The sequence below is a fragment of the Cylas formicarius genome, unplaced genomic scaffold, assembly GCF_029955315.1.
Source record: "Cylas formicarius isolate icCylForm1 unplaced genomic scaffold, icCylForm1.1 PGA_scaffold_3__17_contigs__length_32017465, whole genome shotgun sequence".
NCBI lineage: Eukaryota > Metazoa > Arthropoda > Insecta > Coleoptera > Brentidae > Cylas > Cylas formicarius.
This window is the reverse complement of record NW_026844326.1, coordinates 25741193-25761135: the sequence shown is the minus strand read 5'-3', so window position 1 is coordinate 25761135 and position 19943 is coordinate 25741193. Positions and strand designations below refer to the sequence as shown.

Below are 19943 nucleotides of genomic sequence, written 5' to 3'. Positions count from 1 at the left end.
CGATGTCATATCATCATTCAGTCCAAAAATCGACAGGACACAAAATATCACCTAGGCTGAAACTACATGTAAGAGACTTAAGACAAATAAACTCATCAGCATCAGCATCAGCATAAACATTAGAGATTTAAACGTTCCATTACAAAATAAATCTCAAGATAACCTTCGAAAGCAACCCCACATTTGCCATTGTTGTTCTTCCTTACATTCAAAATATTACTGACTTCATATCTCTACATAAAGTCAAAATCAGATTTACTACTTGTCCAAAAACCTCTCAACATCTTCAGCATCATTCGAGACAATTCTCATGCCCCTTCTTTACTCTGCCCTCCTCAAACAGTATATAAGCAGGTACAGAGCAGAATGCAAGCCCGACTCAGTTAAGCTCTGAAGAAGCCAACAGTCAGGGTCAGCAAGTACAATCAATGAATAGTAAGGTCATCTTCGCAAATTGATACGCATGCGTGGAAGGCACGGACCGTACGATCTAATCTGTGGTCCCGTAGAACGATTCTTCTTCTTGTCGAGCGTTTGGCCTGTTGTCCTATTGAACAAGCAACCAGATTAGGGTTTGTTTTTTGTGCCTTTTCCACTGCGATAAACTTAATTTATGAGGGCCCTTTGTTCAAAGGTCCGGGGATAGCTCGTTCGGATAATAGCCACGGCCGACGAGGGATATACGGCAACCAGTTATTGAAAGGGGCGGCGGTTTTTGGGTAAATTATGTTGTAAACGAGCCGGTCGCTTGTACACGCCGCGATGTTTTCGAATTCGAACGAACCTTTTTGCGGTTTCAGATGATTACACTTCAGGTCGAACGGTTTGTCCGCCATTTTGCAGTTGCCCCGCGGGCGCTGTTGCCGATTGATAATTAGTTGGAAACTTTAATTAGTCGTAATATTAAAATCGGTTTACGTCAAACGCAAGTTTGTTTGCCGGAAAAGTTCCCGATCTCCGCGGGGGTGCAGAAAGCTAATTACGTTTTTTTCTAGCTATCGCGATACTGTAGATCCCACGCTGCCTAGCCATTTAATGCTTGGAAATAACTTTTTTCTGCATCGCAGATTAATATTTTCATAGCCGTGCAGTTTTTAACTGCGCTTTTTTTCCATCGCTGTCGTCAAAGACAGGTTTAATTTAACGTCACCCACGGCTTAACCACAACCGGATATAGTCTATTTGATTGGGTGGTATAGTAGATAGTAACAGAATTTCACATCCTCCATACTGTCCTACACACCCAAAGTTTTTAGAATATATGTGCCTCACTCGAAGCCACGCCTGCAAGTTCCTGCCTCCTTCCCCGCGCCGCTGCCGCTGCTGTTGAGAAGTGAAATCCGTACACCGTGCTTTTTATTTCTGGTCGATCTGTTTGTGATCACAGTTTAAACTTACTGCATTTCTTCTTATCGTCAGAAGACTGTAAATACTGTACATTTAAAAAAATGTTTAGTTCATAATACATGTGAAATATGTATTATCTTTAGTAACTCTAATACATAACGTACTACAGAAACAAAGTTGTAACATCTAAAATCGATACTTGCATAGAAATCGGTCCAGTGCAAACATTCGACTTTAACTTTAACTTAAATTTGGTTATATGAGTATAACGAGAGCATCAAACGTTTTTAATAATTTGGTTAGTGTTTAAGTTTATTTGTTTGATGTATACTACACCGCAAAAAGCTGCTCAAATTATTGCTTCAAATACGGTCTTAACCAACCTGAATTTGACACGCGCAGCAGTTCGAAAAGTGTGTTAAAGTTATAAAGAGACTGGATCCTTTGATAGGCGACCTGGAATAATAGGAATTCGTCATCTTAATGCGGTTCAAGTGCAACTACATATCCGTGAAGAACACCCGTAATTGGTCCAAAATCTGAATTGGACATGGGAACAATGGGGTTCTGTTATGTTTTCAGATGAGAAGACCAGCAGAATGCAGATGTGCTTATGGAGTGCAATTTCTATGGATTCTGTTTTCATCTGTAGGTCTATCTATGGTTAAGGCAGAGGATGTGTAAATTATACTAGGTACATCGAGGAGATTTTAGCGGCTTCTGTGATTCTTTAAGTCGACTACATTGGAGAAGAATTCGTTTATATGCGTGATAGTACCAGACGGCACATTACGAGAATTGTGTGACATTACATTGAAGAAGTCAGCATGCAGTCCCGACCTCAATCTAATCGAACGTTTATCGGATAAGCTAAAACGAATAATTCGAGTTTGAATTCGTACCCCAACCTCTATCCCAGAATTTATTATTGCAGTGGAGGAAAAGTGGTTTAACATTTCACAATAAACAATACGAACTTGATAAGATCAATGCCTAATCGTATATTAGGTGTTATTGTTGTTGTTTTTTTGATCTGATGACTGGTTTCTAAAAGAAATGTAAATAAAGTGAAAAGGTTGTAATGCTATGCACGCACAACAGGGTAAAGACCGAACGTCCTGGGAAACCTAAACGCCCATTTTCAACAGACTTGGTAAGCTACAAATCTACCTGAAGGGCCATTGCCCGCTTAAAAGAAGTCTAATCTAATGGGAATGGAAGAAAACATTGAATCCAGATTGTGCCAAGGAAGAGACGATACCGCACGTGTTGTAACAATGTGAAGGTCTAACGAGCTATACCGAGGAGTGGTCTAATCAGAGACACATAAGATAATATTACTATGGAGGGAGGAACGGGTAGCAGTGACGGAAACACTAATCGTTAACTTTCCCAATCTGAATCATTCGGAAGATGTATTTATTAGTAAATTTAACAGTTTTAAAAGAAATATTTATCACATATATAAGATATAAAAATGTGTAGGCCAAACAAATTAAATTGATTAACACTTAAATGTCATCAGCTCAATTTTTTTAAGAGCTAAGTGCCATTAGACTCGCCTGTTTAAGATGCAGTAATATTAGTATTAGTTGCAAATTTAAGTGTTCTCATAAAAATATTCTTAAAATTCTCCTATGGAAGCCACAGTTCGCTTTTGAATAATTGACATCCCCCGTTAAGAGCGCCATATGGCAGCAACATCGATGTTGATTAAAGTTTACTTATGCTATACAGAGAAGTTGTATTTTTTTAAATCCACAACCCAGAAATCAAAATTTTAAGGTCGAAAATTGTGAAACTTTAAATTTATGTTCAAAAATTAAAAAACGAACTTTTCTTTAAAGCAAAATGAAATTTAAACTAATAAACCAACTTAAAAAAAGATAAGCTATTCTCTTGATTCGGGTTTAAAGGCCGTCGTCGATTGGAATTACTTCCTAACGTTTCGCTAGCACGAGTGGCGAGCTCCTTCAGAGGTCCTTCCATCTCCGATGTTGGACGTAGACTGACGATTTCTCCTGCGCAGGTTGTATTTATGCCGATTGGTGGTGGGCAGGGCTTGTTCCGCTTCGGTTGGTCTCGGGATATCGATCGGTACTGCTCGGGCGTTCCTAAGGATCGGGTTCCAGATTTGGTTGAGTTTAAGGGTCTCCTCCTTTCGGTTGAAATTGTGTGGGTGTTTTTGTATCTCAATGGCTTCCCTGACTAGTCTGTTGTGATAGCCGTTGACCGATGCTAGTAACTTACAGCTCTTAAAAGTGTATCCTCTGTTCCCCGCTCCCAGTGCGTGTTCAGCTACTGCAGACTTCTCTGTATGTCCTAGCCTGCAGCTTGCTTTATGCTCCTTAAGTCTCGTTCCCATTGATCTCTTGGTAGTCCCGATGTAGACCTTTCCGCATGAACACGGAATGCTATCACAACAGACTAGTCAGGGAAGCCATTGAGATACAAAAACACCCACACAATTTCAACCGAAAGGAGGAGACCCTTAGACTCAACCAAATCTGGAACCCGATCCTTAGGAACGCCCGAGCAGTACCGATCGATATCCCGAGACCCACCGAAGCGGAACAAGCCCCGCCCACCACCAATCGGCATAAATACAACCTGCGCAGGAGAAATCGTCAGTCTACGTCCAACATCGGAGATGGAAGGACCTCTGAAGAAGCTCGCCACTCGTGCTAGCGAAACGTTAGGAAGTAATTCCAATCGACGACGGCCTTTAAACCCGAATCAAGATAATAGCTTATCAAAAGCCTTAACCAATTTAAAAAAAGATCAACGAGAGTGGTGTCCCACCATTTATCAGATTTCTTGAAAATCCTTAAACGTCCATGCTTTTACCTATTTCCACCGTCGAACTAAAAACAGCACCAAAGGAAAACTGCATCGTATTCCACTCGGACGCTTAAATCGTCATCGATTTCGTATGCATTGAGTTCGAAAACCGATAAAGCTGAAAAATAACCCAATGTCCCCCTGAAAAATGGCAAATACGATTCCCACGGGCGACCGACCTGCGATATACGACCGCTACGTGTGTTCAAGGGGTATCAATATATTTTTGCATACGCGCTCCGCCACTGAATTTATCCCTAAACGGTGACGTTTATTTTCTAAAAATCGGCGAGTTCTTCGCCATCGTAGGCACTTACTAGAGAACCGGAAGGTCTGATTTATATACTCTGTACCACCTTAAGTTTCTTTCTTAATCGTTTAAACAATTCAACAGCAGAAAAGTTGAGCATTTAAAAAATAATATTTTACATACGCAAACCTCTTAGTTTCAAAAGTTACCACCCAAGTCCCGTTTGAGTTCCTCTAACAATCTTTAACAACAAACGAGATATATTTTTTTAATGAAATTCCCTGCTTATCTTTTCGTACGTTTCGTTGTAATGTTATTCAGTTTTACTATAGTTAAGCTCAGTATTAACGCAGAACATTTAAAGTCCCCTAAACATCTTAACATGTTTTTAATGTTTTATCTGTTGCTAGTTGTTTGTATAACATTTTTTTTGAGGTTTATTAGACGCAATTTGGAAATTAAAGAAATATTTCCTCTCAGAATTGCAGGGGCTAAATTTACTTGCCTATCGGTGAACCAAAAAGCTACAGTGATGGGACCATGAAACGTAAACCAGGAAACCATGTCGAAACTTCAAGCGTTTGAACTCTAGAATCTTGAAGATACAATGAATTAAGAAAATCATTAAAGAGGAGAATGAAAATCTTCACCGAAATTGTTATTATCGTGATACGCTTTAAGCTTCAATTCTTGAGAATAAAGGCAACTTACTCCATGGAAGAAGAGCGCCAGAAGATGTTCGCTTTGTCGAAATTAGTTTGGCCAGTCTTCGACACAACTGTTCCGAACTCCAACTACTATGAGAAGAAGAAGAAATACTTCGATGTGCAAGGCCAAGGTTTTGTGATCCATTTTCTAATTCTAGTTTTGCAGTTCCTAAGGTCCGGTGTCAAATATAGACTTTCATTTTTTGGTTTGAAGCAAGTACTAGTACTTCTGATAACACAAATGCTTGGGAGTCTCCACATCTTGCAGTTGGGGTGGTCATCTTCTCACGGTGAAGTTAGCAATATTATGAAAGAAAGCGAACGCCAGCACTCAAGCTTTGAATGATTTGGGTATCAGACCCGGACTCGCCACTCTTTTCTGAGGTAGTTTGGAATGGTCTACTGTCAACCAATGATACCTGCATTCATATTCTATTTGAAACCTACTGCAGACTTTTACGCATTATTTCACCTTTCGTAAAATGAAAGAGAGTAAACCTTTTTTCTCTCAATCCTGCTGACCTTGCTCGATATTTGACTAGCCGCCCCTAGAAAATTGATGGCTCAGTCCTGCTCACGACCCCACTAGACCATTCGCGGACTGTAAAGTTCCACTTACACGGAAGATATGTTGCTGGCTGCTAGAGACGATGAAAATTAACTCCAATGGAGTCGGAGCGTGAAGCGCACAAAAGAAACAACCCCTAAGCGACCCGGGATTCACAATAGACGACCCCTGGCGGCCGCCGCTTAAATTACGCACACATGTCGCGCCCGGAAGCTTATCGGCGTGTTAATTTGCGCGTATTACCGCCGTCACAAAGATGGCCGTCGGAAAACGACGGGCCCGTTATTAATCGGATTAAGAGTGTGAGGTCGCGGACCGACGCGGTAGGCATGAAATTAAAAAAAGGCAGGTTTTAATTACACTTGCACGGTGTGCGAGCAGCGCAACGTTGACTTTTTTTCTGACTTCTGTCTATACAGGGAGCAGGTTCAGGAAAACAATTGACGAAAAATAAAATAACAATAATGATAGTGTTTATTAAGAGATTTCAAGTTCGTATATATTTATTATAGCTAAAACAACGATCAAATTTACAATAAACATGATGGGGTATATTTTAATTTTTGAAAGAAACTTTCACAGGCAACTGTATTACTACTTACAAAACTTCTGGATTCCCCCTGCGTCGATCATTGTTGGTTTCTTCAGAGCTTCACTGAAACTTTAACAGGAGGAATCCAGAAGCTATGTAAAAAATAAGCTAACAGCATGATTGGCGAAACGTTAGCAAGTTCCACTCAAGAACAACCGAGGCAAAGAGGAATCCAAAAGTTTTGTAAATAGTATCTACAATCTTTTCCTTTAGGGCACTGTGAATTTCATACGAAAATACAAAACGATTCTTCAATGTAATAATCTTAACTAAGTAAGTAAAAATTGAAATAGGCACTTAGTTTCCAGAAATTTCAACGCAATAATTTTTTTAATATACCATCTAACCTTCAAAAAACATAAACTTATCGTGATTTTTATGAAGAATTTTTAAGAATGGACAGTAAAATGGAAGAGAGCATACCAGCTTAGAAGGAATATATGACTCAGAGGGTCTTTTTCATTCTTTAAAAGTTAATATATGCTTATTTGCATATAGCGTTTTGAGGGCTATGAAAAAACCCTTTTAGATAAATTAGACTGTAAATTTAAGATCTTTTTTTCTAATTGTAGCTTCTAGAGATTTACTGTTTGAACAATATCGAGAAAGGCTTTTAAGATCCAAATTAAGATTGGTTTCGACATTATCATAATTAGCTGAGCTTTGTTTGTGCAATAGCTGAGTGTTTCAGCAGTGGATTTGAGAAAATTCGACCACCTCAGACATGTCAGGGGCCCAAGAATTGAATCCCGTGGCACACCTGAAATAACTTAAAACGAATCTGACATACCGCTATTATTTCTAAAAAACTACCAAGGGATCCAACAGTGAATCCCAAGTGAGATCAGTATTTTTTCAGTATTTCGCCAAAAGCCTTACTGGTTTGATGCTATTATATTATGACTACCTGTATACAAAAGTACTGGCTGATGAACAATCTTTATCAACACCTTGCTAAGCATATACTGATGGATCTAAGATCATTGTCGAAGTTCTAAGCGAGACACGCTTTACATCTGCTACGATAAGACTCATCCGTCAACGAAGGCGGTTTATGAATTCGTCCGAAGTTGTTCGAATACGGCTCGTCACACCTCTAAGTAGTGGGGGTAACCCTAACGGGTTGTTATTTTAAGATTTGCTCAGGACGATTAATCAAGAGACGCGTTAGTCGTTTGTTACGGCGTCATCGTCGGAGGTTTTTCCCGACGAAGACGCTGTCTGTTGTCTGGCGGGTATAAATTTTCATTAACGTCCTCGGGATATTCTTTTAGCCGAGGACGGAGTCGGGATTCTGATATACCGACTTGTACGGCCTTGGGTAACAGAGGTTAACTAAATATATTTTATTCTCTGAAAAAGAAAGCTCAATATCCTAAACTCGACAACGGATAACAACTCGCTAACTCTCTTCACTTCACAACAATTAAATGACAGAGATATGGTCGATTGCGTCAGTTATGTCAGGGACCGCAGTATGCAAGAGTCAATCTACTTGACACGGCGACAGAGACGAAATGATTAAACAGATATTAACTCTAAAAAGCAACAGTAAATTTAGTAAAGATCATCAAACTTCGATAGGTCAAACATCGTTAAGTCGAATTTTTGATAAGTTGAACCGTTATGGGACAAAATATTTTGGAAGACGAACTTCGATAAGAGAAATATTTAAAAGAGACCATACAAAATTGTTTCAAGATGTCTGCTCAATTTTCTGCTTGGAAAGATGAAGATGATCTTCAACTAACATTTTCGAATAAAAATTTGGACTTCATTGAAAAAAGTTGGGTAAAATGTAAGTACTAATTTCATAAACAAAACAGTCTTGTAAATCCTTGCAATTCATCTGAATGTTATGCATTGCGCCAAAAACTAATAAGTGATTATAATATATAGTACAAAATTGAAAAAATGAAGAAAATACAGATATTTATTACTTATTCTTACATATAGTTTAGATTTTCCTTTCTCGTTTCAATCTCTGTTTCTTTGTCAGTTTCGTTCATAGTGTTCAAATATTTAATTTTTGTGTACTATCATGTATATATACGTTTCAGTAAAACTGTTTATATCTAATAAACTACTATACAATATCGACTTACGCAATGTGAATTCTGTATACATTCACTCAGTTTAGTTGACTCCAGAGAACTAATTATACCAACGAATAAAAAGGATCACTTTAAAATTTATAGATTGCTTGGCACCAAATTACCAAACTAGAGATGCGCAAGTGTATGTAACAAACACACAAACAGTAGGATTTTTATTGTTAAGCATGCAGATGTGTTTGTTGGATTTTCGAGATTTACTTGACATTGATTATATGTTGGCTTCTAGGACTGATTATTGTACACATATCACCAGTACTGCATAAAATAATGGATAACATAATGAAAATAATTAATGCTGTAATATTTGTTTCTGTGAACAAGTACAGATGCCTCTGGCATCTAGGTGCGACTTATCGTAAATCGTTTTTTAAACAAATACATTTGTAAAAATTGTAATTTTACCAGTAAATAACTAAAATAAATGTTTTTGGTTCCTTTCTTTTTTCCAGTTCCTTTCTTCTGCCAGTGTATTATATATTATTATCGTGTGAAGAGACTTGCAATAAAGAAATGTTAGGTAAAACCCTGCATTATAAAAAAAAAGAAGCAAAGGTAAAGTTGTCCCAACATTACAAAATTTTCTTCCTCGGACGACGTGGCATCGTTGCCCGAAATCCGTGACGTCTGGCGGCGGCAATAAAATGAATTATTAAATTCGCATTATCTATATGCGGCGTTAAACGCGCGAACGTTGTTTCGCGAAATACGCAACGCAATCGTTATTAACGTCCAGCTAATTAAATAAATTTTTAACGAAAAACGCAAACTGCGTCCGTTTGCCGGTTGGTGATTGCGATAAAACGCTTATATATTTTTGGTCGCTGAACTTTATGCAGTTGTTATTTGTAATAACGATAAATACTGGAAATTAGATTTTTCGTAGAGAAATTTTTGAAATACGCAATTATTTGGGAAATTTAGTTTTGGTCAGTCAGCATCATACAGTCATCATATTATAGAATTTTATGTGACATTTCAAAAAAATATAAAAAAAATAATTAAAATCCAATACCAGTTCCTGCTAAATAAATTAATAGTAATACTTACGTAATATCCTGTAGATCCTTTTACCAATTTCTTAAACCAAAGTTGGATAATCTTAAAATAAAGGACATGAAAACTGTTCCCTCAATGAAAAGCCTCTCTAAGTATACCTCCTGTTAAATTTAAAAATTTGTTTCAGGCTTTAGTAAAACGTTTCCCATTTAATAGTGATTTTCTTACTTCTGCGTTCTTATATCTGGAATGAGTTTTTGTTTGTCTATAGACATTGCCAATTATATTCGGATTTCAGAGACTGATTTTGCGTTATTATAAAAATTAGTAAATTTTTTCAGAAAAATTACGGCAATGTGACAACTCAGTTAGTTGTGGGTGACGCACGGGCAATCCACACCTCTACGAAAATATCATAGCCGCCTGCAGCGCATCAGTTTTTACCGCACTAGGCCCAGTATATTATCTTATAGCTATATGGTAGTGACGCATTACCACCGTCGAATCAAACTCCCTCACCACTCGCGAAATCAAGCCGTCAACTCCGAAACATTATCGGAATGATTTTAACCGTTATGACGTAGCATTAAAGGCGCTTCCGTGACTCCGCAGCGTTAAGGCGAACCGGTCAACGCCGCGCCAAAGTGAACAAATTGTTATTCTTCGGTTCCGTGCTAAGCGACGTTATAAAAAATGCGGCTTTAAATAAAATACAAGCCCGATGAAGTGGCGCAGTCGGCGGGAAAATATTCCGATCGAACGATAAGCACGCACGTTTAGTTACCGGTAATGGTCCAGAGTTCCTTGAGGCAGTCGTCACGGCTCTTCTGGAAATCGACGTTGGGATGGTGATCGGTACCGCTTTCCAAGAACTTGAAGACGACCGCGCCGAATAGAGCGTAGCCCGTCATCAACACGAAGAGACTCGTTTTTCCGCAGAATATCGCCAACGAACACTTCTTCGAGCTGGGATGGTCGTCATAGCCGGAATTTTGTTCCATCTGAAATTGTAAAATGAGAAAACTTCGATTTTCAAAATAAACAAGAAGAAATTATATGTCACATTTGATAAAGACACGGTGTTGTCGAAACAATTGTCGTGTCAAAATATATAATTTCGCGAAAATCTGAACTTTTAGTTCTTATTTATATTGATAAATGGATTTTCATCAAGTAAGAGCCACCTCAGTTCAATTTCGATTTTCGTTCGCGAAAAACTTGCAACAACTTCAAGGCAAGCAACTTATATATTGGAACGATGAATTAAAGACAAAATGAATGTGGCTATAATAGATCAACAGAAGCATAAAGCACAAGAATATTGTACAAATGATTACACCTAATGAGCGGAAAGAACACTAGTCGATGTTACTGCAAATCGTCAGGAATATATTCAATAAAACCTAGAGACAACAACGACAACAACGATAGCTGAAGCTGAAATCACGAAAGAAGATATAAGCAAAGCCTCGAAAAATTCAAAAAACAATAAAGCACCTGGCCCAGGAAATATAAAAATGGAGCTGGAAGTATTATTTAATAAAATTGAAAAAGGAGAAGAAATTCCCATTTTATAAGGAAGTTTGACATTTTGAGGTTAGGTTTACTTAGTTAGGTTTTGGCGAAAGAGTGTTGTTTGTATTTTTTGTGATAAATTAAAGAAATTTTGATGGTTAGTTTTGGTTAGTTTGGAGTTAAAGCACCATCTAGGACTACTGTTTATCGCGTGGTCGTCCAAGAAAACATTGATGCAGTGCGGAAACTGGTTTTGCAGGATCGTCATGTGACTTACCATAACATTGAGGTATCTTTAGGCAGACAATTTTGTATGAACAATTCGATTCCACACAATTCAGTGCAAACAAAGAACTTTTTGAGCATTAAAAACGTTGATTTGATGAGCCATCCACCATATAGTCCTGATTTAGCACCTAATGACTTCTTTTTATTCCCATACATTAAGAATAAATTTTGATGAATGGTTGGTTTTATTGGTCATATTTGTTGGTAGTTTATAGCGCAAATATAGAAATCTGAGAGTAGGGACTGGAATGTAAGAGAACTGTGGATGATAAAAACGGCGGTAAAGCAAAATGCCGAAGAAGAAGAAGCAAATGAAGTGTTGTCTATGTAAATCATTCCCTTTTCATCGCGACAATGCAACATAATCGTTGAGGATTGTCCTATATGATTTGCAGGAAATCTTTTGGGGTGATGATTTTACACTTGATAAAAAGGTGTGCATCATATCCCGTCCGGTTGTGAAAATTAATGCTCTCTACTCTTCTAATCATGAGTCAATATTGACCAGGAGAGCAAAGAAGGTAGATACGAAAAACATTGGCTACTAAAGATTAATATGAAAAAGAAACGGATAATAATTTGTGCATCATATCCTCCCCGATTGTTTATACAATTTATTTATCGTCGACACTCTTTGCGTGGGCCGCAACATCGATATCAATTAGTATTAATAAATAAAGCGATCGAAGCAGGAAACGAAAGGTTTTTCTTGGCATTTCGCTGATGTCATGTTCACGCCGTCACAGGACAAACACGCTATTTGAATGGGTGCGTCAGATTGAAACCGCGATCGATGCACATACATATTGTAAAAACAACTCGAGGACAAAACCTCAGAACCGCGTCACGACTATTATTTATACTATAACTCGCCGTGGCCGAAGTTATTGAAATTCGACACAATACGCCGAACAATAAAGCAAAGTTCTAACGCTATAAATAAGTTTAGATCTATTTTAAAATGGGCACGAGGGTATTTGCTACAGTACGATACAATACACTAGGATCGTTTGTGACGATGCTTTGGCTTTATTTAACACTCCAACTACTTGTTTACTGCAAAGAGGGAAACAATTTTGCGACTGAAGCATAAATCACGCTATTAATTGCTGCTGCAATACTGTCACAAATATTTACGATAAGGAAAAGTTGCAATTTCAGCCGCTGATATCTTTATGAAAATGAAAAGAGAGGTAAGTTGTTCAGTCGAAGAAGGAACCAATTCTAGTTTAGGGTAGGAGGAAACTGCGATTATTCTATTATACTTTTATTACTCTAAAGCCTTTGATCCGTTTGACCATAAACCTATGGGCGCCAGATTGAGATGATATTACGACTCGATTATTTAAAAACTACTTAGCTAACAGATATCAGAAAGTTGCCCTCGACAACGTAAGTTCTAAATTTCTTCCTGTGTCATTAGGTGTACCCCAAAGTTCAGTCCTCGGACCTAGTAAAATCACATTCAATTCAATTCTTTAAAAAATATTTCGGGTTGAAATTGCTAACTTCTCAAATAATTTTATTTTCAATGTTATTCTTTTTATTTTTATCTTTAATAACTTTCTATTCTTTTATTATAACTTCGTATTCAGTTTTCAATGTAAATATTTAAGATGTTCTTTTTGCGTTACCCGGACTAGTTCGTGCTGGTACCACGTTCTGGTTACATCCATCCCATATTTTTTGGAGATTTTGTAACGGACCGATTTAGCTGCCCTATCATGTCTCTCAATGTATTCTCTCTTTGCTAAGACCGGGCATGCCGAGATATGATGAATTGTTTCATCCTGTTCTTTGCATATTCTGCATTTTGATTCATTATTTTGCCCAGTAACGTTTTTGGAGAAATATTTGGTATTAAGAGCTTAATCTTGAGCCGTTATAATTAAACTTTGAGTTTCTCCTTTTAATGTAGCACGGGTTAGCCATTTCAGACTATTTTCTTTGTGGACGGATTGGTTGTTGAGCATTTTATTAAAGGAGCCAACTGACCAAAAAGGACAATCACGTGCAATTCTTAGATTGATTTAAATGAACGCATACGTGAAATGTTTTCTCGAATGTATTGCATCGAAAAACATATTTGAAGGTAGGATGATCTGTGATCAACTGTGTTCCGACGATCATATTCGTTAAAATTGCAGATAAAATAAAACGGTATATAAAACCGTGTCTATCGTAACCTGCCGAATTGTGAGCAGATGATCATCTCGATTGTACCGGAATATTAAACAACCGTTGTTAGATAAACAAGTCACCCAAAGTCTGGATCCCGTCGTGCGTTCAACACAACGCAAATTGCATTGAATATAATCTCACTTGGTCCGCCTGCAACTGACGCTCGATTGTAGCGGAATTAAAGCGAAATTAAAAACGTAAACTACATTCGGTACGTGAACACGATTCATCCACACGTAGGTAAGCGTTAACAAAAGTTTACATTGTGCCCGCTCTATCTGTCGGACATCCGTGTCCACCCATAATATCTATTGTTTTCGCTGGAATATCGCTTCCGTACGGACGTCAATTGTCGGCGGAGTTTTCTAATTTTTCGCGAGACACCACGGAAATGAGCGCGGCTAATCGTATACGAGCCGGGGCAAGCAAATTGAACCGAATAAAACTCCCCCCAAAGTGGAGTCTTGTCTCGACCGCGCGGGAATGGCAAAACAGCCGAATAAAAGTAAGCAATTTGGCTTTATGACCTTTAATAGTGTTACGGCTGCGTTTTTAATAAAGCCCTCGCACGCCTGCCGCTGTCACGCGAATTTATGGGGGTCCTTTTTTTACCAGTTTTTTTTCTTTCGCTCTATTGCCCTCGCAATTGTTTCCGTCGACGGAATAGGGGTAAACGCACGTCAATTGCAGACCTAAGTAGCCAAACTCTATGAAATGTGTCGGATATGACAATAGAAAATGTTTGAAAATTTATTCGGCTGATGATCACTTTGATCAACTGTCTTATTAATTAATTACATTAATTCCCTTCTGCTTCACTTTTGTGCATTTTTACAGTCTGGCCGACGATATTATTCTAAAATTTAGATTTAATAAAAAGTGTGCATCATATCACCATGGATTGTGCACGATAAGCTTTGAAGTTGATGGTATAGTCTGTCTCAATCTTCATCGTGTTGACTTTCGATGAACCCTCCCCAATAAAACTTTAACCGTGTTATTTACTCTTGTTATTGGGTAAAAATTTATTCTTATACAGGGCAGGGTTGGGCCAGATATATTTCTTTCTTTCTGATATATTTCTTGAGTGTTGACCATTTGTGGCAGTGTCGAATAATCGTTAAAAATGTCGCGTCGAAGTCATGACGCTTGTTGCAAAACAGGTCGTGAAAAATTAATATGAAACTTTCATCAGCAGAGCACTTATTATACAAGCTTTAAAAGAAACTTGTCTACTTACAAAAACGCGACCACTATTAATAGTGGAGAATTGATGAAAAGGAATAAAAGTAGTAATTTTCAAACTCGCCGTATAGACAATAGTGATCAGCACCTAATAAGAAGGAAAATATATTGTCTTTATCAAAGCGATGTTGTTCGTACAAATGGATAAACAGAAAAAGAAGCTAGAAGAAGATGAAAGGCGTGCCACCGTTTGTAAAATGGGACTTAAGTACCGCAAAATAGACAAAAGGCGAGTAGTAATGGAATCACACACGCCCTTGAATATTTAATTACCTTCAAGAAATTAAAAGACAACAGATTCAAAAGTTACCTTTATGAAACATAGTTCGATACGCACGACACCGTATCCAATGGATGGGCTAATTATACTGAAAACTGCCAGACGAAAGCACTTTCAAATTAAGGAAAACGCATTGTCATAATGTGTTGTCTGCAAAGAATGTTGAGGATTCCAGCTTGGATTATCATAAGTGCTGAACTTTTTGAAAATTGGTTTCAAAACAATCTTTTAAAAATTATGCCCAATAACAATGTCATTGTCATGGACAACGCAAACTACCACAGCCGTCTGCTATGCAAGGCACTATCCTCATCAACTCAAAAAATGAAATCCAGGAATATTTGTTAGAAGATGATATTTATTTTGAATTCAGTGACAAAAAACCCTACTAAAAAACAGTATGTATGCGATAATTTAGCTGTTTAATCTCGTAGAGCATTTGTAATAACCATACAAAATTTTATAATTACCAAAACCTTTAAGAGTACGTCCATAATGTGCTGTCCTTTAGTACGTACCAGTCCGAGTTTTGGTTAGTTTTGGTAAGTAACGCAATTTCGGACAAGAGCCAGCACGATGACGATTTAGACAGAAAATTTCGATATTGTTGATATTCCCTGTTGTTTTCCTTTCTCAAGGTTTATGTCCCATAAGTTAAATGTATTAGATTTCGTATTGCCGAGCAATACCTGTGTCTCGTTTTTACGAGCGCTTTTAACGGCGGTTTAACCTTTAACGGAAATTATTTTACGACCTACCCGATATCGTAATAGCGGCGAATCGCTTACGGTACCCCGAGGTTGATATTCTGGTCGCGAACTTTCCGTCATCAGTCTTGTTCAGGCTGCGAATTACAGCGACACGTACGATACATCCGGGATTACACTTACTGCTGTCGTACGGGCCTTTAGTGAACGAATTAAATTTCAGAACGATGAAATGAACATTGTAAGCGTAATTACGATAAGTTCTAATTCTAATGGTATTAATAATAATATAAATAATATTACGCCATAACACTATAGCAAAAAAATTAGGCCAGTGTTCTAATGAGTCAAAACAAGGGCCAAAGGCAACACACGAATGATTTAGCTGAGCCAGTGCCAAGGAAATACAGAAAGATTTTTTGTTTTCTCCTGAAATCTAAGTCTACGGTCTAAATGGAGGTATAGGGTTTTACATAAATCGAATCGAATTCTTTTTACTCTGTCAACCTGAAAATCGTACCAAACCATAACAGACGACTTTGTGTCAGTTGGTGTCTCAGTTTAATACTTTGAAGTACTCTCGACCTAATGTCGACGATATTTGAACGCTTTTAATAAAAAACAACTTTCCAGAATCGAGCAAACTAGAAGGATTTTAACAGGATTTGGGAACTAAAGAAACAGTTATAGTTCTCCCAATAATATATCGTTTTTACGACATAATCCGGTATTTAACTTCTGTAAATTTTTATGAAGATATAACAGCAGGCATACCTCGCTAGGGTTTCTTATTGTAACCCTCGATAAATAGATTCACAACTCTAAAATGGCGTTCCAGAACCATATTTCGTGCATATAAATGCTGAAAGTTGACGGTGAGATCAAATATGTCTGCTGTTATGCTTTCGTGGTAGTCAACCATCAACGCAACAAATCGTTACCTACCCAACCAGCTATAGAGGAAGATTTATAAAAAGCACAATAATATGAATTAATATAACTGTTTAATTAATTTTCCCTACTCTCAAAATGCAGCAGTCTGCACGGCACAGTCCTTGTAGGCTAACATCTCAAATACGGCTCTGGATTGTGGTACACGTGCTGAAAAGAATGGTTCCTTCCGCTTTACAATAGAAGGGTCTTAAACTCGAAGTCAAAATTATAAAAGGTTTTAAAAACGGTATGTCGTTTGGAGAACTCTACTCTAAATAATCCTGTATATACCGGGTGACACAAGAAAGTGGGAACACTTGACAATATGTAGTCAGTCAATGGTTGCACTTCCTGTTTGAGCGGAAACGACAGAAACTTTCCAATTTTAAATGGCGCAAGCATTTTTTATGCATTTTTGCATTTAGGAGGTCATTGTTTATTCTTCTTTTTGTTTAATTTTTGAAAATTGTGTCTAGGCGGCTGTATAGTATTTAGCGGGTCACCTGATCAATGAAACGTTTCTTTACCTGTCTAATGGCAAATAGAATTTAATGCAATGAATTTTTAATTTTTTAGGATCACCTAGTTTCTTCAAATAGCACCGTAGTGCTATTTTTTATTTTTTTTTAGTGCTATTTACGTGGTTCGCCATGTTTAGCTAATAGCCAACTACAATATCGAAGTCTTCTTACAAAGCTTCATAAAGATGTGGATGGAGGTTATACTTAAAAGAATGATAGGAGTGTTTTTTTTTTAATTCTCCTCCTAATGCCACTTCTTTTAGCAACGCAGCTGGATTTACGTTGACGTATCCCACAACATTGATTTCCATTTCTTCACTTGTAATAAAATTATCATGTCGATTATTTTGTGGATTTATCATTTTCAATTCCAGCTTTTTAAAGAAAGAATGTGCAGGAAGACCATGTCCCGGATAGCGGGTTGCATCCAATGCGAGAGTTTTTTCTGCATTCCCCGTATATCAGAAACATATAAACTTTTTCTCCATTTATAAACTAATTATTGTTTTCCATGATAATCCAAATCGATAACATCAGAATTTTCAATCATGCAGACTTGATGATGATAAATAGAAGCAAAGCCACCTAAGTAATATTTTGTTTTATAAAAATGAATTTACTTTTCTAGTTTTTCCTTCCTGTGAGCTTATTTTTTAACTGATTTTGAAAATTTTGGTGTCAAAATGTTGAAAAAACAGTACCAGTCCTAAAAATTTGATAGTTCATTAGTTCATAGATCATTGCTATTAGACAAGTAAAGAAAAGTTTCATTAACAATTTTTCCAGGATCAAGTGACCCGGTAAATAGTATCCTACTACACACAATTTTCAAAAATTAAATAAAAATTTAAAAAAAAACGAAAAAAAAAAGAAAAAACCTATCCTATCCTACGTAGAATGATCTCCTGAACCCAAAAATGCAAAAAAAAAATGGTTGTGGCATTCAAAATTCGAAAGTTACCGTCATTTCCGTTCAAACCGGAAGTGCAACCATTGACTACATATTGTCAAAAAATTGGACATTCAGCGTATATTAACCCTTTCAAATTTCAAATCGCTATCTCAAGCCGTTGAAGGTATATGCTCATTTCATACCTTCAGTATTAAAGAAAATTAGGGTATATATAATAAATCTACGTAGTTCATGGTCCGTTACTAATCGAAAAATTAGTCTAGGTCGAGTGTCCATAGCACAGAGCATTACTTAAAATGCAAAAACATAGAAGACAAAGATGTTTTAGACTTGCGCCGGTTCACGAACCCTGATTAACTATTTAAGAAAAAAAATTACCAGTAGCGCCACAGTAAAATTTAAAAGCAGTTTCGAGCATCTGTCTCGTTAAGCGGGCCAGCAACATCCTTTATTCGAGAGCCTTGAATGTTTCATTCCGCCTTAAAATCGCGCAAAACGTAAAATAAATCCGGGCAAACGCATTCTTCCCGGACGAACGTAAAAGATTTTGCTCATTTTCGTTTGCCTAGGTGGAAACGTTTCCTGCGATAAGAACGAGCGCGAGTGACGGCGATTTTTATTATCCTTTTATCGATGGGGCGGGCGGGCGAGGCGCTAGCGCCGTTCGAAACGCCTCGAATTTACGTCTGAGTGTTGCCACGGGCTTGCCGGTGAATCCCCCCCACACCCTCTCGCCCATCAGAGCAATTATTGTTACCACTATGAGGAAATGTAAATGCAAAAGTAGGTAGCTTTTTTAAATCTCTGAATTCTATTTTTCCTCGACTACTCGACCTTTGGGATCAGTTAATAAGGCAGAGGAGAAAATTGGGTTAACCATAATTGACAACACCACCACCCATACCCGTCCCACCAAGTGAATGGACGAAATATTTCAAAAGTACCTTACTTACCCAAACAAGGTAATAAAGTGCATGGTTGAAGAGGCAGAGAATAGTCAAGTGTTATAGATGGTCAGTGTTGCTATAGAGCGCGGAGATCTGGATTCTCAAGGTCGCCACAATCAATCGTCCGAATAGACCATATGGCTACTAGACATATAGATCCTGCCTATGCTAGTAGCACAGGAACTCGTGAAGCAACTATGTAAAACAATTTTGAGAAGATGTGTTCGATATGCGCATGCGCGATATTTGAAATTTCGTTTATAACCAATTACAAATTCTGACGTTAGACCTATAAGGCCTTGTGGCTTTCAACAACCAACATGGCGGCTGGCAGGTCGTCAATGTTTTTTACGGCAGTATTTTCTCAAAATATGTCGAAATTCTATTAAATTTTCAGGCAAAAATAGAATTAAGGTATGAAAAGCGTTGTTAAAAAATTAGCGACAAGTGCATGGTTAATATTATGCTGCATTATAGCATACGCATCGGCATCTTTAATATAATTCTGTAAGTACTTTGGTGGTTTGGTTCCTTAGATAGATACCAGCTATTTTTTCCCGAATTTGTGCCCGTAAATCGGCGCAAACAGTTTGTTTTTATAAACTTATTGGTCCAACCTCCATTGAAAATTTAAATAAAGTCTATTTAACGAAATGTGACTATAAAAGTGTAAATTTAACTTTGAGGTACTAGATACCGCACGGGAAACATCTAAGTGGAAAATAAGCCCCTCATATAGACAGAACGCCCATTCTTTCATCGCAAGTCTAGTAATATCAGAAAGTTTTGCCTCCCAAATATATAAATATGAAAAGTACCAATTGATAATTTCATTGAAAAACTGTAGGTATTGGAAAATGTAACCAAGAAAATTAAAAACTAGTATTAAACAAGTCAATAAACAATTAGCCGTAAATGTAACAGAATTAACATTACCAAACCCTACAAAGTGTAGTTTATTGTCTCAAAATTAAAAAAAAAATTGCTAGCAAAAA

General features: G+C 37.4%; 1 protein-coding gene across 2 annotated transcripts in view; it reads right to left on the bottom strand.

The window, feature by feature from the left end:
* LOC132699284 (uncharacterized) overlaps positions 1-19943 on the bottom strand; it is a 137041-nt gene that overhangs the window by 40676 nt on the left and 76422 nt on the right. For both annotated transcript variants that reach the window (XM_060665916.1, XM_060665915.1), the window contains one exon: positions 10203-10419. In XM_060665916.1, the coding sequence (XP_060521899.1) occupies positions 10203-10419 (217 nt within the window). The remainder of the gene's footprint in view (positions 1-10202; positions 10420-19943) is intronic.